We start from the raw sequence: 23836 nt of genomic DNA, 5'->3' as shown, positions 1-23836 counted from the left end.
TGGATTTTTGCTCAATATTTTATTCTTTTTTAATCCATATAATTCAGCCCTAAGCCCCAGTTGAAACACTATAAAAGGAACATGATACCCTCACTCATCCAACTAATGTCAACTTAACTATTCAACCAACCTAGATGAGAGAGTTCCTTCCTCAGTGATTTCACCTCCTTCATTGTTCTTCATATTCGAAACTTTGAGTGAAAGAGTGTCATGCCCACACATAGCAAGTCAAGTACTCAATTATAGTGAATAAGACAGTGGTAACCAAACCCAAAGGAGAGAAAGAGATCCAGGTTCAAATCTTGATAATGCTCTACTACAAAAAGAAATTAAGGGCTACAAATCTTGAACGGAATGAGTCATTATATTCCGCTGCAATCAATGTAAGATTTTCTTAAACCCTTATGTGTTTATTTCATTGTTTTAGAGATATTCATATTTAGAATGTTAATTCAACATGCATACTTATTAGTAAATCTAGATCCTAGTAAAATATTCCCAACCGCCAAACACCCTACAAAATTAAAACATAGTATTCATAGAGATGCACATAAAGAACATATGTTCTATCAAAAAGAAAAACGCAAATGTTATAATATATGCACTTAAAATGGAAATTGAATATTTCTTTTGACTTGTTAAATTAATTTACACTACATTTCTGACAGATTAAACTAAATAAAGCATTTTGTCCAAAAATAAATAAATAAATAAATATAACATTATTAAAATATTCCTCATCATCTTGAATACTATATTTGTCAGAAATAGCGTTACATCTCAACTAAATACAAAAATATCACCTGAAGTAATACTAAAAACCCAGACACATTTATGCCATCCATAAATTAGTATCACAAAATTTTCCTCCAAAAAATAGAGCAGAAAGAAGCAACAGCCAAGTCAGCAAGAAGCAATGAGTACATTCTTTTAGTTAATACAAGCTTAAACCCACCCAATCTTCAACCAGAAGAAAAGCCTGGATAAAAACTATCACTTTCTTCCAAACAAAGCTGCTGTGCAAACAATATTTGATCATAGAAACTCAGAAAACCATTTTGTTGAAGCTTGCAATATTAATCGCATCGGGGTTAAGAAAATAATGTATGATTCTGATGCAATTCCTTCTTATCAAAAATTATACCAGATGATCCTACAAATACAAGGAAGCTGCAAACACTATATCCCTCTTGATCATAGAAACAGCTTCCTCAAACTTTGACTCCAGCTCAGTTTCTCCAATGGATTTAGCTGCTTCTATAAGCTGTTGAAGGACCTCCTCCAATCTCCTAATCGCACGGATCAAGCTACCCTCGAAAACTGGAGTAACTGACATGATCTCATAAAATTTAGATCCTTTAGCCCAAGCATATACAGCCTCCATTATATCAGGCCGAAATGAGGTCACAAAGCTTTCCACATCAATTTGGACCTGGGATAGACAGAAAACAAAATTGAGAAATACGAACATACATGCAATGCAACTTTCATTGGTAACTAGCATAGCTTGCCCAATAATCATTTTTCAAAAGCAATAGTCAAACTCCACTTATCATCACAAAACATTGTATTTGATCTCCATATCAGGGAAAACTTCAGTTGAAAGTCGACTATATAAAGGAAGTTCTGTGAGTACCTTGCATTCAAGCTGAACATTAGCAACTTTTCGAGCTATATCTTGTAATTGTACAAAAAGCATGTCAAGTCCTTCCCTAGGTTTCGTTGCATCTTGAAGTTTTTCCTGCCACACAAAACAAGAGAGAAGAGATACCATCTCTTCCACTTTAATGTCTTTAAACACACCATTAAGCATCAGCTCTGTAAGAGTCAGCTCCTCTGCACTACTAATTTCAGAAGCAACCTTCCCCTTCAACTCCAAAACATCATCACTTGTAACATACCTGCATGAGTCATTCATTCATTCACACACGTTACATTGGCAAACAATAATTGTATTTACATTATTAGTTAAAACACAATACCAAGCATGATACCAAGTGAAATAATTATACCGATTGAAGAGATCAAAAGACTATGAGAAGCATAAATAATATTATCTGTGTTCATTATGAATTAGTGGCATGAATTCATTTTGGCATTGCTGCACTTGACGGAACAATAACTCTATCATAGCTTTTGAAAGAATATAGTATTTAAATATAAGCAATTTCAAGTAAACCAATAAACATGGCATAGGCCTTACAACAAAAAAAAAAACATGGTATAGGACTAGAATAAAGGGATCTTTGGTTCAACTCTTCCTAAGCCAACTTACAAGGCTCAATCGGAACTTCTAATGAGAATCTATGAAATTATATATGCCCCTTGCCTTGGCATGATTTTATTAATGCATATAGATAAATATATACATATATATAAATATTTGTAGGACACGTGCCAAGGGGAGTTTTCAAACAATTTTATTTAAGGGTAAATACTATTTTGGACCCTGTGTTTTGCAAAAGTTACCAATTCGACCATTTGTTTTATTAAATGACAGAATAGACCCTGCATTTTCTAAAATTGTACAAATAGGACATGAACTCAATTTTTAACAATTTTATTTTTTAATATAACTAACTTTAAGACAATTTCTAACACAAACAGATACAGAAAATATCAAAATACAGGATCTAAAATAGTATTTACCCTTTATAATTTAGTACAATGGAAAACTTAAAGAAACAATGGCACAAGGTCAATCGAAAATGTATCATATTTTATATTTTCTTTGTGCATAAGAAAGCAACATCAAAATTTTCATTGAATTATCATTAACACATGCAGCTCAATGAATTTTCTTATTTAAATGGAAGGTATCTGTAAGTATCATCATCCATATCATTAACAAAAATTAAAACACTAAAAATATGTTGATCAACAAATAATAATACTATTAGATGTTTACCATAAGTTACGTGATATCATATCCAAGTTATTTAAAAGTAGTTTATAGCACCATGGTATGTTAATTTGACAAAAACTAAGTAGAGCACCCCACAAGTAGGACATCAAACTAAGCTATAAGTATAGATAAATGGCATTTTAAAGAGATACCTAATTTACTCAAATTTGAGAGATTATGTTTAGCAAACATTGTCTACGACATATAATATATATTGAATATATATATATACCATTTTAGGTTTTAACATAAAAGCTGTCAAAAATTTAAACAAAAATGTATCCTGTAAAGAGCAAGTAAAACTGAAGAGTGGAAGTTATATTTACCCTAGCCTCCGAAGAACTCGTTTTCTTGCCTTTAGTTCATCTTTAAAAGCCAATGCAGTAGAAGAGCGCATTGTTTTTTTAATTGACTTTATTTGTGCTGTTAGTTCTTGCTTCCCATGAAATGCTTTGAGCTTTTGTTCAATGAGAGGAGATTTTGCTACTTCATGCTTGTCAAACAGGCTTTCTAATGCTTCTATCCTTCGAGCTGCCTTTTTGTATGAGCTACTTTTAATCTGCAAAGTAATAAGACCTTAGTAGGATATAAGCCAAGGAGGGAAGGAAAGGAAACAAGAACATAATTACATAAGAAGGAACTGGAATAAAATATATACATTCATTTCATCTTCTGGATCTAGGAGGGGAATCCCTTTCTCACTGAATCTTGAAATAATTTCTGAAATCTTTTTAACTGTGTTTTCTCGAGCTTCTAATGGCAAGAGGTCATTGGGTATGTGCACACGAAGACTACTTAAACTTTGAATCTGTTTCGAAAGTGAATGCATAATTTAGAAATAAGTCAAAGAGAGAGAAATAACTCATATGAAAAACAATTACCATAGAAACAAAGAGAAACATCACAATGAAACTTCCAATAGGGGAGAACGGGCAAGAAGAAAAGTACGATACAAGATACCTGAGAAATGGAAACAGAAACAACAACAGGTTCTCCTGGCTCTTTCAAGGGAATGATCTTAATGGTTTTCTTTCCTACTCCATCTCTATTCACCGCACATCTTGTAAGAATATCCACCATGTAGTTTGAATCTTCTGGTTTTCTACTTGAATCATCTGCTCAATATATGGACTGGACTATTCAACACCATAAAAAAGAAAACCAACAACAACAACTCTAGAGAAGAAGACACTACTGAACCAAAAGAAACTGAGAGTTCTCACCTTCAGAAGCATTCTTCACCTTTTGAAAATTGATTATCACTCCCCATGTGACCTGATTCTTAGTGGAGAATAATGGGTAAATTTCATTACTCCTTGTGCACTGGATAGAAACCAGCCTACCAGATTGCAAAAACGGTAAGCAGTACCTTGGAGAAAGCAAAATATCACGAATATCCTTCTTCAAACTATTGTATTGCTGTAACAAATTGTAATAATTCTTCAAACTATCCTCTTCTTCTATTATAATTGAATCCCTTTCTAGCTCCAAGCCCTTTACTTGTTTCTGGCAAAATAACATTTACAAAGAATGCTTTCATCACCTTTTTCCTCATCAAATATAAACAAATATTATTTAAACAGATTCTAGAAGATTCGTCTTGTCTGAAGCCTAATTTAGAAATTAAAATTGACTGTTAAACCATCGGCCATACTTTCATATGCTGTTTACTTGAGAAAAATAAAAAAAAATCAAATGCAATAAAAAATGCACATTTTTCCTTCGTTAATACCAACCTCGAGATCAGGAAGGGCACGATCTGCTTGAAATTGATAAAAAGAATTTCGAAGCAAATTCTCTGGGTCACCATCTTCACAGCGCAATTGATTCAAAAGCATGTTGTAGCTTAAATGGAAGGCACTGGAATGAGATGGAGAAAGAAGTAAATAACAGGCAATTCCAAATAATGAAAAATAGGAATAATAAGAAAATACAGATCACACACGGGCACATTATAGAAACTAAAAAAGAGGGTAGGTACTGCTTACAAACTGATTTTCTAAGGTATTTAGTGCCCTGACTTATTCTGTCATAATCCCTTAAAAATCATTTTGGGACAAAGAAAAAAGGTCACGGTATAGCTACTTAGAAAGCAACATAGAAGGTCATAAAATTTGTCTACTGCAAGTGCAACTTCATTTAAGAAAAGTGTGGATCTCTGCGATGTATAAAACTTGCCTAATAATGAAATTGCAGCTATAAATTTCCAAGCAAACACAAACTACACGCCTAAGGAGGGGTGGGAGAACCAATTCTATTTAAATATTTGTAAAGAGTAAAAATTTATTTTATTATTAAAATGTATCAAATTTACTGACAAAGTTCACCACAATACAACTACAAGTACCTATTTAAGCAATCAGCACTTCCTTTCAGCATCATCTTAGCAGTAGATGGCTCAAGCTTCTCATCCACCATAAGAATGCATATCCCACGCTTATCAATGCCACGACGACCAGCACGACCACTCATTTGTATATATTCTCCACTGGATAACCATCTGAATTTATCTCCATCAAATTTACGGACATTGGTAAACACAACAGTCTTAGCGGGCATGTTCAAACCAATGCTAAATGTCTCTGTGGCAAACAAACACTGAATATACACATACATAAAACTTAAATGTGAACAAGAAGAGGTTTCATCAAATTCAAATGAAAATGGATGAATTTATCACATTATTAAATTAACAATATAAATAAATGTCTGGTTTATTCTGTTAAAAAAATGGTAAGAAGAGACAATCTGATGGTTGTAGTGGCAAATTAAAATCAGGTATTTTTGCTCAAATCTTCCCACGCACAAGTCCCAATTTTCTATTCTGCTTTCATCCAACTACTGATTCAGTATATAAATTGAAAAGTAGATTGCTAAATAATAGCATTAAACAATTTAACCAGCCTGATAATGATAATCTGATCTGATTTGTAAAACATTGGAAATCAACATTTAGAGGGGAAGCACGCACTAGACATAACCCAAAAAAACTAAACTATAGAAACAAAAACAATACTGCCAGAAATATCAAATCTAGAACCAACCTTAATCAATCCTTCTTGAAATAGTATCTCAATAACTTCTTTTAAAATAGGAAGCAAGCCAGAATGATGCACTCCTATTCCACGTTTCAAGAGAGGTAACATATGTGAAACCTGTATGGAAACAATATATTGACAGGCAAGAAAATGAATAACATAAACCAACAAGAATCAATATATTCAGCATAAATAAAAACTAAACTAAAATCAGTATTTTTTTGTTCCTCTTTTTCATGGAAAAAAATAAGGGAATATACTATTTCAGTACCTCAATGTTTGTCTTGGAACTAACTTAGTGCCCTATTGTTATATTAAATACCATTTATAATAGATGAGTTCAAAATTGTACCCTTGATCAATTTTGCTATACACTTATATATATACATAGTATATAATATATGAAGCTTGTTAGGTGGGGGCATCATTTTTGCTCCTACTATGGGGGCGTTTCCTATTTTTCGTACTTTAAGAAATTATATCCCATTTTTTTTATATGAGATTGTATATTTAGTTATAATAGGCATCCTGTCTATTTTAGTTTTACTTTGGAGTTTAGCTGGAAGCACAGTTTGCAGGGCATTGCTGTTTTTCTTTTTTGGTTATTGTTTATAAAATGGGATATGATTACGGATACTTTAAAATTCCTTCACCATTAAAATCCAAAGTAAAACTAACAATCGTATTTTCTCCCACAAAAATTATATATCCTACTCCTTATCTACAAATAATAATATTTACTTCCAGCAATATAGCCCAAAAATCAACCAACACCACAGTTCCACATTACACCCTCCTTTGCTCAAGCAAAAAGGCTTCAAACACTAACAGCACTCATCAAAATCAAGTAAACCGAACACTCCAACAGTGTGAATGCTAAATGATCAAATGTCATTGAGCCAAAGTTCCATTACACCCTTGCATCAAATTGATTTCAGAAGGTGCACCTCTTATGATTTTTGATTCATAAAGTTATCAAACTATCTACCAAAATATCTAAGACTGCAAAAGCTAAATTGTCACAGTTTCATGTTGCTGTTGTCTTCAATAAAGCAGAAAAATATATTTGGCAATTCTGAGCAAATTCCAGAAAAGAAAAGAAGCTTGCCTGAGGTAACTTCTTATCATCGTCAGACAGCATATCCATGGCACTCCAAAATATGGTTTCTATGTTCACTTTCTCATCATCCCCGTTTAGATCCATTTTTGCCATCTATAACAAACCAAAGTAAAATCACAATAAGGACAAACATATTCATATTTTCAAATGAGAAATCCAGCAATGATATTTATTATAGAAGAGGTAGAGTATTATATCGTACTTGTTTTTTTTTTTTTTCTTTTTTGGGAAATAGAGACAAAGGTCAATTGCCTCACTACATAATTATAACACACTGATAAACAAGCAGCCATTTTTGAAAGGATAAATACACAGGTCTTAATCCTACTTCCTTTTAATGTAGAACTAAGTGGCTCAACCTATGAAATATCCTGGACATGAAAATAGCATGGCCCAGAAGACTACATCGGAATAAATTTTCACCAGTAATATATATAAAAATAAATAAAACTAGACCCAAATATTTATAATTTTTATACTCAATTTTCCTATGTTATTACCAGCCACAGGGGCATATTAACACACAACTTTCTGTCAAATATACATTGTGCACACACACAAAAATATACATATGTTCGTATAAATGCATGTATGTCATCAGAATGTAAAATTAAGCAGGAGACCTACAGTTTATCATGAAATGAATATCCTACCTGCATTGCAAGAGTTTCACATTCCTTTTTGCTAAAACTAAAAAGTATGACAGGATCATATTGACGCTGGATGATCATTTTCACCATCTTAAAGATGTCAGTTTCTTCACCAATCTTGCCCATAACCAAACCTTTCTTCCATTTTCCATTCTCCTTTTTTTTGTCACCCTCACTAACAGGAACAAGCGCATTTAATGACTTCTGAAAGCTATCTTCACGGAATTTTCCCTTTTCATCCACTACCAAGTATAGACCATCGCCTCCAGAAGGGAAAACATAATGCTGAAGAGGTGTTGGCCTATAATCAGTATAAACGATGTGACATGGTTGTTTGTGAATCTGCAGTCCACCACATATGGGAAACCAAGTCATATACAGAAAGCAAAGCTTCAAATTATAATCGGTTCCTTATATGCTTGAAGAAACTCCATGGTATAAAAATGAAATAGAAGCATTAATTTTCATGTAAATACGATGACAGAGTGCTATACTACAGAATTACAGTATTAGTCCCTCTTGCAGATGCTACATCTATCATTCATTTGCAAACACTCGCAGATACAATGTCATGTACAAAATGGTTATTAAGTTAAGCTTAGAAAGATGAATTACCTTAGCAACCCAATCAGCAAATTCCTTTGCGTTAGGCACTGTTGCAGAGAGGAATACAAATCGAGAATTCTTCGGGGCCATAACAATGCTCTCTTCCCATACAACACCCCTTTCTCTATCACGCATATAATGTACCTCATCAAAGATGACCCAAGCCACCTCACGTGTTATTTCTGATCCTTTGTATTGCATACTACGCCAAATTTCTGTTGTCATAACCTAAATTAAATGCACACTAATGATCCATGAGATATAATATAGTGCATATTGAGAAAAACATACTACATTTGGGCATAAAAAACCTACCAAACATGAAGCATTTGGATCAATCGTTACATCCCCAGTCATCAATCCAACATCTGAGAACTCCTCCTTGAACTCCCTATACTTTTGATTGCTCAAGGCCTTGATTGGTGAGGTATATATGACCCTTTGTTTATTTTTCAAAGACATAGCAATAGCATATAGAGCAACAACAGTTTTTCCAGCAGATGTATGGGCAGACACCTAGGAAGTCAAAACAAACACTCAGTGACTATAGAAATAAAAGGAAAAGGACAACACTAGATATGTTCACAGATTCGTCCTTTATTATTACTATGAGACGACACATTAACAAAGACTATAAGTACCCCAGGCAATTCTTAAACATTTTTTCCCAACCACTTGAGTTAGCCTTAAAAGACCAATATCTTCTACACTTGTGATTTATTCAACTCATTCATAAAGCTCAGCAAGCCATTCCTTCTCACAATCAATCACTAACTTGTTCATTGTCATAGTGATACTACTTTCTCAGTTACATATCAAACTTAAAACCACATATTTTTCAACTAAACCTCGACTCCAGTTAATACTGCTGGTAACAATGGCTGTGACTGGACGTTGAGCAGCCAGATATTATACATCGACCATTTGCTTTCGTTTGTAAATAGATAGTGTTACTCAACTCACATTAGAAAGTGGAAGTGTAAACCTAAATAATTACAAAACCATTCCACGACCACTCACAGTCACTCGCATTCCAACAACTCAAAGAAGAGCCTCAAGTAGAAAAATATCAATTTTATTAATTACTCCAAATATATATATATATACATATATATATATCAGGAAAAAGAAAAACTTACCATCACGGACTCACCATCTTCAAGGCACTTGATGGCTTCAGACTGAAAAGGGTCAAGAGTGAAAGGGAATACTTTGGCAGGCTCCAAAGTGATTGGAGTCGAAGAAAGTCGGGCAGAAGGAACATAACCCTCTGGATAGGATACATCATGTAAGCAGGCAATGGGTTCATCATTAAGCTTTTCCTCCAAACCATTATCCCTAGGCTGTTTCTGGGGTGTTTCGCCAGGTGGGTTTTCATCCAACTTCCTCTTTATCGACCCCATGAATGCTCTAACAAAGATAACTACCCGATACTGGTGATACGACAGAGAAAGGAACGAGTAGAAGCAAATTAGGAAGAAAATTATCAGGGAAAATTCTCGGTTCAGGCGGCTATGTTGCTTCCAAGAGAAACAGAGAAATAGGTTTTTTCTCTTTTTGTTTCAACGATTTTTTTTTCTTTTAAATAAATAAAAAGGTTTCACTATCTTTCAAAAAAAAAAAAAGGTTTCACTATAAAAAGTATGGTGGCAATCATCTAAGATATATGAAAGTTCGATGAACATGATTTGGTATATATCAAAATTAGTAAACATCTCACGCTTCGCGGCGGATATATAAAATATTTTAAATTATATATAAAAATAAATTATGTATTTTAATTAATAATAATTACTTAATAAAATTATATTAAAATTTTAATTTTACTATTAAAAAATTTGTGACATAAATACTTAAAATTTTAAATTTGTTACTAATAAATATTGAAATTCGAAAAATAGTAACATAAATCCTCATTTATAGTTTAATTTTTATTCTGATGTGTGTGTTAAGTTCAGGTTCCAATTTATTGTGTGTGTTTTTAATGTTTGAGTTTTAGTGTTTTACTGGGGTTCTAATGTTTGAGTTTGTGTTTATGAGATCTATTTTATTTATTTAATTATTTATTTATTTTTATAGATTTTGAGAACTTAAAATTTGATGTTGTTTCTATTGATTATTGAGATTGAAAGTTTGATTTTTCATACGGTAATTAAAGTTTACATTTTCATTTCATTGATTTAAAAATATTAGTAGAAAGTTTATGGAATGAGAATTTTGAATATATGAAAATAGAATTAAAAAATAGCATTTGAATTGAGAATCAAAATTGTAATAGAAGTTTCTATGTAAAATTCCGTAAAAATAAAAAAAAAATAATAAAAAAAAAACTATTTTGAAGTGTAAAAATAAAATAACCCTATTATTTATTATTTTTTTCATTCTGTCAAATAAAATAGGATATAGAGTTTTAAATTTAAAAAATTAATTTATGCAATCACTCTTAACTAATTTTTTTTATGTGTATATATAAATTATTTTTAAGTGACCATATAATTTTGGTTCACATTTTTATTATATAGATTTTTATTGTAGCTTCTTTCGAGAAAAAGATATAAAAGATATTTTTTATAAGTTAGTTGCAAAATTAGATTTTTTAATTCGTTCTAAATTAAATATAGATTTTTTTAATTAGTTACTTATTTTTAGAAAACTAATATGTATCAATATATATAAGCAATAAAATCGTATAACATTATCATTTAACTAAAAATTTAATTTGAATTATCAAATAGAATTAGTTGACTACATCAATATAGAGATTATAATTAGTTATTATTATAATGTTTTAAATGTTGGTAATTAAAGAAAAAAGAGATAGATAGATAGTGATGTTTTTTCTTTTGAAGACTGTAGTCAATTTGGAACAATTTATGTGAGAAGGTATGATTATTTTAATTTTATGTTTTTTTTTAAAAAATGTACAAATTTACAACACAAACTAAGAAAGACTATACATCATTAAGGCTTTCTTTTGAAAGGTAATAATTGTAGTATGAACAATCTAAATAAAAAATTCAACACAAGGAAATCAAACAACATTTTATCACTAAAAAAACAGAAAAAGAAAAAAAAATCAGCATGTATTGAAAATTATAAAATGTTTCATCACTATATAAATTTTCTATACTAATAAATGATATAAGAAGATTTGGGATTGGCTTTAATGTTTTTATGTTGTCAAAGTTAAACCCATGATTGATGAATATGTTTATCTGATAGCTTTGTTGATTTTCTCTTTCTCAGCAATCATGTTCAGACATATATCATATAATAATAATATAAATGACAACAAATTATTCTAATTATATTGTTTATTTTGACTGAAAATAATAATATGTGAAGAAAGAAGATTTACAACTTGAGTTGATACATAAACATTTGTAACACAAAATTTCTTAAAAATAAATGTAAATTAATCTCTAAATAAAAATAACATAATTACAAAATATTTAAAAACAACACTATTTAAAAGAAAAACTTTAAAGCTACACACAATGTACATAAAATTAACATAGAGAAATAATATAACTAAATAGAAATAACAATTTTTTTTTTTTGAGAAAAAGCATTTATATTATAAATTCCAATAAGTTTAGACCTCATGGTCGTTACAAAATATATTGTCAGGTAAAGAGGACATCGCGATAGTCCCAAACACTTGATGAGCAAACGCCCATCTAGCCACGTTATGAGCGGCAAAATTACAAGTTCTACGAACATAAGAAAAATTACAACTAATAAAAGAGGGAGAAGACTTAGTACAAAATGAAACATAGTTTTCAAGACTCCAACGAGAATCTATCCCATTGAGAGCATTGATAACCACCCTCGAGTCATTCTCCACAATCACAAACTTGGAACCGATATCTAAAGCGACAGAGACAGCTAAGCAACAGGCAGTCGCTTCTCCGCAAAGAACCTCCGAGAAATCTTCCCCAGCCGTCTGAACTCTAATAACTCTGCCAAAATAATTCCTTGCAACAACAGCAATGCACATACTATTGAATCCCACCTTGACATCACAATTAAGCTTAATCCAATCCGGAGGAGGAGGGGACCAAGCTTCCTTTAGATTCAAGTATTATAGTTATATCATTTAAACAAACATCATATTATTGAAATGAAAATATAAGTAATACTTGAAACACACATATATATATATATGGGTATACTCTTAATGGGTATTACCTATGTATGGGTATTTTATTCTTGACCATTGGATCAAATATCTAATGGTTGATATTTATAATCATTAATTAAATATTAAAAAATTAATATTTCCTATTTTGTTATTCTATATTCCTAAAATAGATAAAACTATTAATAGAAATAAAAAATTTATAAATGAAATTGTTATTTAAAAAATAAAACACACTAAAAAAATTAACAAACTATTTTTTTTAATAAAAATCATTTTAAAGATTAAAAAGAAAAAAAAAGTGTATATTTATCTTTTTATAAAATTTCTTCATACTAGAATTCTAAATTGCATTATTGAAAATAAAAAAAAAATAATAATTTTAAGCTTTAAACTGTAATACACATAAAATGTATAAGATTTTTTTTAAACCTAAAATCTTTAATTTTATAATAATTAACAATTATTTATATATTTTTATTTTTTATTTTTTAAAATACTTGAGCTTACCAAATCTATAAGAACAAAACCAATGAAGAAAATTTTAACAAAAAAAAATGAAGGAATAAAAAAGTGTCATAAACATTATTGAATAATGGCAATTGCCAACATAAGAATTTCAGCACAAAAAATTATATTTGACCCCTAGATAAGATTATAATCTTCCAATCCTAAAAATATAAATAATGAACAACACATCATTAGTTATTCTAGGAGAATGATTCATGGTAATATCAAAAAGGGATATTTGCGGCAAAAGTCCCCAAATAGTTCACGTTGATGCAGATTAATCCCCAAGCTCCAATAATAGCGGCAATAGTACCTAAGCTGGACTCTCGTGTTTGTCCGTTCATACCACATCCGTTAGTATGAGTAACGGTACACGTGTACGCATAGGATTTAATGGCTGTATTTTTATTTATTCTTTTCAAAATTGAAAAAATAAAATGTTTTTCCAAATTAAAAATTTTAATAATTTAATTTTTTTAACTAAATTACAAAATAAATTTAAAAACTGAGACTAAAAAATTAAAACGGTAAAAAAGTGAACATTAAAAAACCAAAAACTCCAACCCCAGAAATCTATTGAACACCAGAAATCGTTAATCCCCCCTGAATCGTTAATCCCTAATCTCCAGCCTAATCGAAACCCAAAGATCCAACCCCAGAAATCGAGTCGTTTGTATATCACGTTGTTAAATCGTGACCTAAAACCAGTTGGTTCAAGTCGACTGCAGTGGAGGTCCCCAGAAATCGATAGGACGATGGACGACGACGATGGAGGAGGTAAAATCTCATTTCTACGTTTATTTGATGTTGTAATTGTTTTTTGTTGTCATAAAGCTTTTTTGGTATCCTCACTGTTCATCTGGAATGAAAATGGTATTATTGTTAGATTGTGTTGGTGTGAATGATATTGTGTTAGGTGTACACATTTATTTGATGTGTTCAGATTCTTAGTGAATGGTAGTGGTAGTATTTAAGGCATTGCATTTTGGTAGATGGTATGTGGGTTGAATAAGTCAAGTTGCACTTGGTTTTAGTGTGGGGCTATTTTATGTGGGGTAAAGTGTTTTGACTGGCATTTGGGAATATTTGCACATGGTGGTAAAGCATATGACAGACACTTTTATTGGAAAGCTTCTATTATTTTACTGTTAAATTTTGTTGTTTTGTTCTTTTCTTGTTGGCAGGTATGTACTTTAGTGTAAATATGCACCATGGAGGTAAATGGTTCATTGACAATGGTTTGAGAAAGTATGAGGGTGGCACTGTCACTGAGTTTGACAAGTGTCACAGTGATATGTTTAATATGATGGAACTAGAAGGGATGATGATGCAAATTCAGTGGTGCCATGGTCCTCTGCATTTCTGGTTTAGGCCTAAAGATAAACTGTTGCATGATGGATTTGTGCTTAAGGGTGATAAGGACTTGCTGAATATGTTTGATGACATGAGAAGGAAGAGGTATAGGAAAGTTGAGGTTTATGTGGATCTATCTGGGACTTTTGGAGGGGACTGTCTTGAATTGGCAGTTGTTGGTGGCCCTAGTCAGAAGACAACTACAGAACACTCTACATTAGCTGGGCCTAAGTTGAAGAGATGCATAATAGAAGAACTCCCTGATGATGCAGATGTTGTTGTTGATGTTCGAGTAAGTGCCCAACCTGAAGACTATGTTATGAGCAAGGCAGCACTTAGGAATCTTGAGGAGGAACTAGCAGATGATTTAGAAGCTAGTAGTGGTGATTCTGAGCAACATGGTGATGAGTTCTTCATGTACATGCCAGATATTGAAGAAGACAATGAAGATAATAGTGTGGAGAATTTAGACAGTGACTCAAGTGGAGACAGTGACTCTAGTGTACAGATATTAGAGAATGTAGAAGAAATTGAAGGTATATTTGGAGAAGTTGGATCCACTGCTGAGGATAACCCAACAGAGGCCCACACAGAGAAGGCCCAATCACCAACCAAAAGCCCAATTCAAGCCAGGAAAAGGCCAAGGCAAAGCCCAACCCACAGTCCCCCACAATCCCAAAAAAGGCCAAGGCAAAGCCCAACCAACAGTCCACCCCAAACCAGAAACAGGGCAAGGCAGACCCCAATTAAAAGTCCACCACAAACCAGAAAGAAACAAGCCCCAACAGTTTCTGAAACCCTACCCCAAACACCCATCCAAACCAGAAATAAAACACCCCAAACCAGGTCCCAATTTGCAACCCAACCAACCACCAAAACACCCACCAAAACACCAATCCAAACCAGCAGTAGCACACCCAAAAGCAGTGACCCTATTGCTTCCCTATCACCCACCAAAACCCCCACCCAAACCAGGAAAACCCCACCCAAAACCAGATCCCAATTCACTTCCAGATCACCCACCAAAACACCTGCTAAAACCACACCCCAAACCAGAAAAACTACACCCCAAACCAGGTCCAAAACTGCATCCCAAACACATCACCAAACCACCAGTAGCAGTGACCATGTAGCTTCCCAATCACCCACCCAAACACCCACTCAAACTAGAAAAACCACACCCCAACCCAGTCAGCAATTCACTTCCCAATCACCCACCCAAACACCAACTCAAACCAGAAAAACCACACCCCAACCCAGTCACCAATTCACTTCCCAATCACCCACCAAAACACCCACCCAAACCAGAAAAAGTACACCCCAAACCAGATCCCAAATCAGGCACCAATCACCCACCAAAACACCCACCAGAACCACACCCCAAAGCAGTTCAAGCATACCCCAAACCAGGTCTAGAATTGCATCCCAATCACCTCACCAAACCAGAAGAAGCACACCTAAAACCAGATCACAAGCTGCATCCCAAACACCAATCCAAAACAGGAGAAGAAAACAACAAGTCACAGAAGATCCTGACTTTGAAGAAGAAGAATATGCTCAAGACACAGAAAATGCAGAGCATGATGATGAAGATGGAGGACATGTAGACCCTAGCCAGTGGTGGGGTTCAGTGAACAAATTGTGTAGCAGTCAACCTAACCATGAAGAGGAAGGTGGAGGATATGTAGAGGAAGATGACTTGATAAGTTTGGTAAGTGATGATGAAGATGGAGCAGTACTTGGCAAGAGGCCCATTCAATTTGATCCACAATTTAGGCCTGAAGAAATTGTGTTCAAAGTGGGAATGGAATTCCCTACTGTTGAGCACCTAAGAGAGGCTTTGAAGGAGTATTTCATCCAGCAAGACAGAGAGTATAAGTACATCCACAATGACAAGTTGAGAATTAGAGTGAATTGTAAAGGAGAAGGATGTAAGTGGTTAATGTATGCTCGACGTATGAGAGATGATACTTCTACATTTAGAATTAACAAGTATGAAGATGAACACAACTGTGGAATTATATGGGAGAACAGGCTGCTAGATTCTGATTGGATTGCAAAGGAATTCTTAGAGAAGTTCAGATTGAATCCGAGCATGTCATTTGGTGATTTCAAGAAGGCAAATTCAGATAATAAGTATTCCAAAGTCTCCCCTTGGACTTTTTACAGAGCTAAGAATAAAGCTATGGCTAAGGTACAAGGCACTGTGAGAGATCAGTATGCAATCCTTGATGATTATTGTACACAACTAGTGAGACTTAATCCTGGAAGTACAGCTTTGATCAAATCCAATTTAGTGGATGACAAAAGGGTTTTTGAAAGGGTTTACATCTGCCTTGCAGCTTGTAAAGCTGGCTTCAAATTTTGCAGACCAATTATTGGGCTAGATGGGTGCTTCTTGAAAGGCTATTGCAGAGGTATGTTGCTTGTAGCAATTGGAATTGATGCAAACAACAGCATGTTTCCTATTGCTTTTGCTGTAACTGAAAAGGAAAACACTGACAGTTGGACATGGTTTGCTGAACTACTGAAAGAGGACTTAAACATGGAGAACACTGCAGAACTCACCTTCATTTCAGATAGACAAAAGGGATTGGAAAGGGCTGTGGGGACAGTGTATGAAGGATCTGAGGTTCGATTTTGTGTTAGGCATCTTTATGCCAACTTTAAGAAGGAGTTTCCAGGATTATTGTTGAAGCAACAACTATGGGCATGTGCTAGGGCAACTACTGTTGAGGAATTCAAGAGAAAGTTGGATGTTTTAAAAGGGACTAATGAAAAAGCTTTTGATTGGCTATCCAAAAAATCACCAACAGAGTTGACCAAATCCCACTTCAGGACATCTGTTCAGTGTGACATGTTGTTGAATAATTTGTGTGAGAGTTTCAATTCAGCAATCTTAGATGGTAGAGACAAGCCAATCATCACATTGTTAGAGTATGTTCGATATTGGTTGATGGATAGAATGCAAAAACAAAGAGAAAGTGTGAGTAAGTGGAACAATCCAGTGGGGAAAAGGATCTTTGACATCCTAGAGAAGAACAAGAAATTGGCACTGAGATGCCAATGCACCAAGTCTGTTGGTGGATTATTCCAGGTCACAGCCCCTTCTGGTGAGGTGGTAGCAACTAATTTGGAGAAAAAGACATGCTCTTGCAGATCATTTGACCTCACAGGTATCCCATGTGGTCATGCAATAGCATGCATATGGTATTCAAGGCTTCAGGTTTATGATTTTGTTGCTGCATGTTACAAGAAGGAAGCCTTCATAGGCACTTATGCAGGGGCAATTGTACCTATGCCTAGTCCTGAACACTGGCCTGATAAAGGCAAAAATCCAATCCTTCCACCACCAGAAACTGTTTTACCTGGTAGGCCCAAGAAATCTAGAAAAAGAGAAGTGGATGAACCTCCACCTGGTGCAACTAAAATGAGGAGATTTGGGCAGTCCAACAACTGCTCTAATTGCAAACAGCCTGGACATACAAAGAAAACTTGCCCCAAACCAGTACAAGTTCAGGTATATTCATTTCTTAAGCACTAATAATTTGAATACATTGTCCATGTTTAAGTATGTAATCTGACAGTAGCACTTGTTCATGAATCAGGAACCTCCACAGAAGAAAAAGATGGGTCGTCCACCCAAAAAGAATTTAGACCCTGAAACTGTAAAGAGAAACATTAGGAGAATGAAGCAAAAGGCAAGAGAAACAAGTTCAAGCCAACCAACCTCTGCACCAAATTAGTTGTTGTTGTCAATCTATATTGTATTGTTTTTTGTTGAATTGTCAAGGGTTGTTGTACCCAATTTAGGTGCTGCTGTATATGTTCTTTGTAATCTGTTGAATTGTGAAGGGTTTTTTTTGAATTGGTTGTTTCTGGTTGAAATGTGTAGGGTTCTTGTATTTATGCAGCTGTTAGTAGTGGTTGTATTTTTTTTGAAATGTCAAGGCCACTACTTGGACCTAAACATTAATCTAATATAATTTCATTTAACTATGAGAACAGGCTGCTATTTTTATCTTATGCTATGCAGTACATTTACTTGTCATACTTGTTATTAATGCATAATATGATCAATTGCCTTTGAAGGTAATAACTTTGATTCATAGAAGGCCTATTAATGCTGATATGCAATGGCCTATTACTCCTCCTATGATGCAGACATTTTCCTGATAAAATAAGGACAAATCTGAGAAGGAAATAACTTTGATTCATAAAAGGCAATATCATTACAAACTGTTTGATTCATACAAGGCAATGTCATTACAAACTGTTTCATACCAAAAAAAGACAATGCCATTGCAAACAATTTGATTCAAAGAAGGCAATGTCATTACAAACTGTTTGATACAAAACAAAGACAATGCCATTACAAACTTAGTGATTAACACTTCTAGTTAAGCATAAAAAATACAAAACCAATAACACAAATAGTAATGAGAATGGTTTTCAAGTTCTTCAACAACCATATATGACCACAATCACACTCCTGAACATTGCTACATCCTTTTGGAATGTCCTTGAATTCTTTCAAATCTTCATTTGACTCATACAACATCAACTGATCTTCAAGCTTACTTATCTTCCTCAGAAGTCCTGGTATTAACTCTCTGCACTTCATACAAGAATCAACATCCACCCATTCAAAAAACTTACACCCTCTACCATCCTCCTGTGGATAAATTTCAAAATTTTCACCTTGAATAACTTAACATAAACAATAATATTCAAAAACAAAACTGAAAGGGAAAAAACAATGGCTTACATATGCTAGCCTGCATTTCCTAAAACAACGTCCTGGGTTTGCTTCGGTCCATGATGTTCTAACGATCCACGGAATGCCACAGTAACAATTTTGAGGATCCCTTTGATAACCAGAACTAACCACTCCTTTCGACCTTCGACGACTGGAACTACTGTAAGAACCCTCCCCCTCCATTTTCACCTTCCACGAATGAATCTTTCAAGCTCAGCTCTCTCTCGATTTACACAGACCTCCTTTCGATTTCTGGGTACCTCGCCAGATAGAATCGCGATTAGGGATTTGGGATTCAGGGTGATGGGGTTTTCTTCTTTTAGTTTTTTGGTCTCAGTTTTTAATTTTATTTTGTAATTTAGTTAAAAAAATTAAATTATTAAAATTTTTAATTTGGAAAAATATTTTATTTTTTCAATTTTGAAAAGAAATAAATAAAAATACAGCTATTAAATCCTATGCGTACACGTGTACCGTTAGTCATACTAACGGCTGTGGTATGAACGGACAAACACGAGAGTCCAGCTTAGGTACTATTGCCGCTATTATTGGAGCTTGGGGATTAATCTGCATCAACGTGAACTATTTGGGGACTTTTGCCGCAAATATCCCTATCAAAAAAATCATTGGATGGTAATAATATTTTTCTAACAATGATAGCCTAAGTAAGAACTAAGAAGTATTGTAGCGTTTTATTTTTAAGAATATGAATAATATTAAGACAATTGGATTCCACAATCAAGCTCCTATTCTTCTAATAAAAAAAACACATTAATATACATGTAAATGATTTTTAGTTTTACAATAATAAATTATTAATAAACTCATAATTTCATAAAATAATAAAGTATTAATTTTAATTAATTTTTAAAAATAATTTATATTTTTTTTTTCAAATTATTAGTTGTAATTATTATTTTCAATTTTATAAAAAATAAATATAATTTTTTTTTAAAAAAAATAATTTTTAGAAACTTGTCATAAAAATGTTATTAGATTATTATCTTATTAATTTTTTTTAGTTCCCATCAATGGGTATTACCCATTAAGAAGTGTTCCATATATATATATATATATATATATATATATTATAGGATAATAGTCTAATTTTTTAAAACCTAGCAAGTTTTTTCAATAGGATATCGAGAAGGGGCCGAGATGTTGATATATATATATATATCAATTAATTGAATAAGTCAATTAATAAAATTGATAAATTTATTTGATTTTTTCAAAATTTGATAAAAATATTTTATTTAATGAATTAATTAATTGATATTTATAAACTTAATAAAAAATTAAAAAAATAAGAGAATTAAGGAGAGAATAGAAAAAGCTATTTAGAGTGATTTGAGAGTGCCACGTCACCGCCTCATACTTCTCCTTTATATATATATATATAGACTAGCAAAAAGTACGTGTGAGGCACGTATATTAAATTTTATGTTAGTTTTTTTTTTATATTATTTAAAAGTGATACAATTAAAAATTAAAGAAAAAATATTATTAGTTATTAGGTGAGATTATTATTACGTGTATCTAAATAATATACTTTATAATTTAGATATAGTGCGTGGAATCCGTAGTCCATTGGATGCTTGGGAACATCTTCAGGCTCGATTCTAGCAGTGTTCTGAATTTGCAAAATGAATATTAAGAGTATAAATAAATATACAACTCCTAAAGTCATAACCCCAAGGTGAGAGGTAAAACTGAATATTTTAAATGGAATGCCACCGGTAAGTACCTTTATTATAAAAACTAAGCTAGTTAAAAATGTGACCAGGAGAAAACAAAATATTCTCAATGGAAAAATATTATAATTACCACTAGATGAGAAGGAAAATATGGTGCCTAAGTGTTTCTTCACACCAATAGGACCACCTCCTCCATGTGGAATACAAAATGTTTTATGAATTGAAGATTGAGATGGCAAACATCAACTCCAATCCAAATCACTGAATGAATTTCAAAATCAAAAAATAAATTAGAAATATGATACAATAATGAATGAATGAAAAATAAAGCAAAAAAAAAAACTATTTTAAATGATTCGTCTATCTTTTTTAACTATTTCAAATGAATTTGTTCAATTAATTCAACCATCTAATTATAATTTGGATGATTATCAAGGAGCATTGAAGCTTGTTTCTCATGTTTTGGTATCTTAGAACTCGATATCGATCTACTTGAGCTTGCAACCCCCTTTGATGCAATATCAATAGAAACGAAGATAATGTGCACTAAACATGTAGCAATAAATTATATATACACATAGAGTTTATAGATATTCCATTAAATTAATAAACATATATAGGGTGATATCTCAAATAAAACAAGTGTACCTTAACAAAAAAAAAAAAACAAATGGGTTGTACAAGTTGTATTAATACTTGAAAATCTGATTTGTTTGGGCTCGGTTTTGTTCCAATCAAAAGAGGTAAATGAACCACCTAATTAATTTCTTTCGTTCCGATTAGTTCTCTGTTTTTGTTTCCATTGAGAAGAGATTAGGATTTGACGCCTAAATCTTGATCGGAGATTCGCCATACTCTGAGGAAATCGCTTGATGTGGCTCGGAGACGGGTTTTTGGCACTCCTTGTCTGGAATGAAGATTGTTTGGTCGGAGGGTATGGGTGTTAGAATGAGAGAGGCAGAACGGAGCAGATATCGCCATTGGAGTCGTATGTGTAGATCTCTGAACGTTTTTGCTACTTCAAAAGCTTAGTGAATAAATGATTTAACAAAAAGGAAAAGGAAGAAGAAATAGTTGGGATTTCACCAAGAACCAGGAAAAAATAGCTAAAAATAATTAAATAAAAAAAACAATACAAATAAATACATATTCATACCAAAAATTAAAAAATTTACAGATCAAGAATGCTTTAGAAAAAACGTTATAGATTCGACTAATGTCTAAGAATGAGCAATTCAGAGAAGAGAGTCCTGATCATCATCTTTAAAAAAAATCAGAAAATGTAATTCTACATAAAGCCCTAATCTTTCCACTAAACTAAATTAGATTTGTATGAAGAAAATGGATTAGGGTTTGATTCCGTCTAAATAAAGCCCCATCTTTCTACTAAACTAAACTACATTTGAAAATCAGAAGTAGATATTGGGATTTTAGTTTATTTTTGCTAATAAATTGGGTTTCAGTTTCGATTTCCACGGGAGATCATTTTGATTTCATAGTTTAATTTGTACTTTTATTTTTTATTTATATTTATTTTAAGAAAAAATTAAAAACTTAACAGACGTTACGTTAGCTTAGGCATTCAAAATTGTTAAATAGTAATTGGAATAAAGTCACCCAAAAACTAAGAATTCTGTTATATAGCTACATTTTATATAAAATAGATATATATATATAAAAAAAATTAAATCAGAAACAAATTATAAATATCAGTTCAAATATTAATGAGATTTGTTTTATTTTTATTTTATTATATATAAATAATATTTTATTATTTTATTAAATATAAATAAAAAGTCACCCATGAATTTCTCATAAACCAAGAAATTTAGTTATATAGACACACTTTATATAAAATAGATATATAGATTTGGGAAGCATGGTTTAGTACATAAACAATAACTGAAATAGTAAAATTAAATGAAATTACACAAAAGTCTTAAATCCAACAATCTCAATAATTCAGGAGTATTTTTAACAACCTTAAAAGTTCAGGGGCATGATTTGATACATGTCAAAATTCAGGAGGCAAAAATCATAATTAGCCTAAAAAAATTAAGGCTATATACATAAATATGGTAAAAATAAAATTAATTTATATAAATGTGGTAAAAAATCTTAATAAAAAAAAATTGTGCATATCAATTTCTGTTGACCGAGGTTTTCGGCAACTATTAAAATATAATTATAATAAGGAGCTGTAAGAAAGTGAGATGAAGACTTTTTACGTGGTTGGGGCGTTAATGAGCCTTAGTCCACGAGCCACTGCTATTAATGGATGTATTTAATACAGATTCTACACTTGAGAGAATGTTTTTCTCTTAAATACAGAGAATGTTCTTGGTGAGTTTTTTCTATTCTTGCTCTTTTGCAACCAAGATTCTCGACCCCATTAAATGAGCTTTGAGGGGGTATTTATAGTGTTTTTGGTGGGGTAATCCCTAGAATTGTTCTTACACATGTGTCTGTAAGTATCCATAAAGTTGGGCATTTCCGATGAATATACCATGGGTGATGCATGGTCAAATCCCTAGGTGCTGTAGGGTTTTTATGGAGAATGTCCTTTTTGTCTTGTGATTGACGTGACTCTTCGCAGAGTAGCCGTCGCTAGACTTAAATGATCATTCTTGCTCATGCTTGTGCTATTTATTCGGGGGTTGTGCCGTCAGACTTTATTGCGTGTTACAGTCCCAACACGCTTCCTCCCATGCAGCATTAAATGCGACTTGATTTCTCGGGAGAGACCTGACACATCCCGGAGAGCCTTCATGCTATACTAGCTTCCTGGAGTACCTTGTACTCCGGGTGTCTCCTCCGGGACCCATGCTAATAGCGCTTCCAGGTGGCATAAAAAGACTTAGCAAATCTTTCCAAGTTATCTGATCCACGTGTCCCCTCTCGACTGGTCCACGTATTTTGGACGAATTTACGAGCAACATTTACCCCCCAAGCCTTGTTTACTTAGTAAAAATAAACCAAGGCTTGTTCAAGTGTCTCCGGTTGACCCTTCGTTTCCCTAGCTTGAGTCTCGAGCGCGTGGGGGCAAATTAAATGATG

General features: G+C 32.8%; 2 protein-coding genes across 3 annotated transcripts; both read right to left on the bottom strand.

Annotated features, from left to right (window-relative positions):
- Positions 1–703: 703 nt before the first annotated feature.
- Positions 704–9931, bottom strand: LOC115713019 (DExH-box ATP-dependent RNA helicase DExH9). 2 transcript variants are annotated; one of them, XM_030641487.2, is made up of 14 exons: positions 9459–9931; positions 8635–8835; positions 8329–8547; positions 7717–8055; positions 7052–7156; positions 5950–6060; positions 5253–5503; positions 4642–4765; positions 4129–4411; positions 3866–4020; positions 3564–3713; positions 3232–3464; positions 1637–1901; positions 704–1432 (listed from the first exon to the last, which is right to left on the bottom strand). In XM_030641487.2, the coding sequence occupies exons 1-14, from the start codon at positions 9720–9722 to the stop codon at positions 1154–1156; spliced, it is 2979 nt and encodes a 992-aa protein (XP_030497347.2). In that variant the 5' UTR covers positions 9723–9931; the 3' UTR covers positions 704–1153. The 2 variants fall into 2 exon arrangements, with proteins under 2 accessions (XP_030497347.2, XP_030497349.2); XM_030641489.2 differs by lacking the exon at positions 9459–9931 and having other exon boundaries at positions 8329–8534; positions 8635–8774.
- An 8624-nt stretch (positions 9932–18555) lies between these two features.
- On the bottom strand, positions 18556–19265 carry LOC133036993 (uncharacterized protein At4g04775-like). The gene is made up of 3 exons (XM_061113784.1): positions 19092–19265; positions 18746–18998; positions 18556–18596 (listed from the first exon to the last, which is right to left on the bottom strand). Exons 1-3 carry the CDS (start codon positions 19263–19265, stop codon positions 18556–18558), a joined length of 468 nt encoding a protein of 155 aa, XP_060969767.1.
- Between the last annotated feature and the right edge of the window lie 4571 nt (positions 19266–23836).

This window comes from Cannabis sativa, chromosome 4 (genome assembly GCF_029168945.1).
Source record: "Cannabis sativa cultivar Pink pepper isolate KNU-18-1 chromosome 4, ASM2916894v1, whole genome shotgun sequence".
Lineage (NCBI taxonomy): Eukaryota > Viridiplantae > Streptophyta > Magnoliopsida > Rosales > Cannabaceae > Cannabis > Cannabis sativa.
Note: the sequence above shows the minus strand (reverse complement) of the source record. Positions and strands in the feature narration are given on the sequence as shown.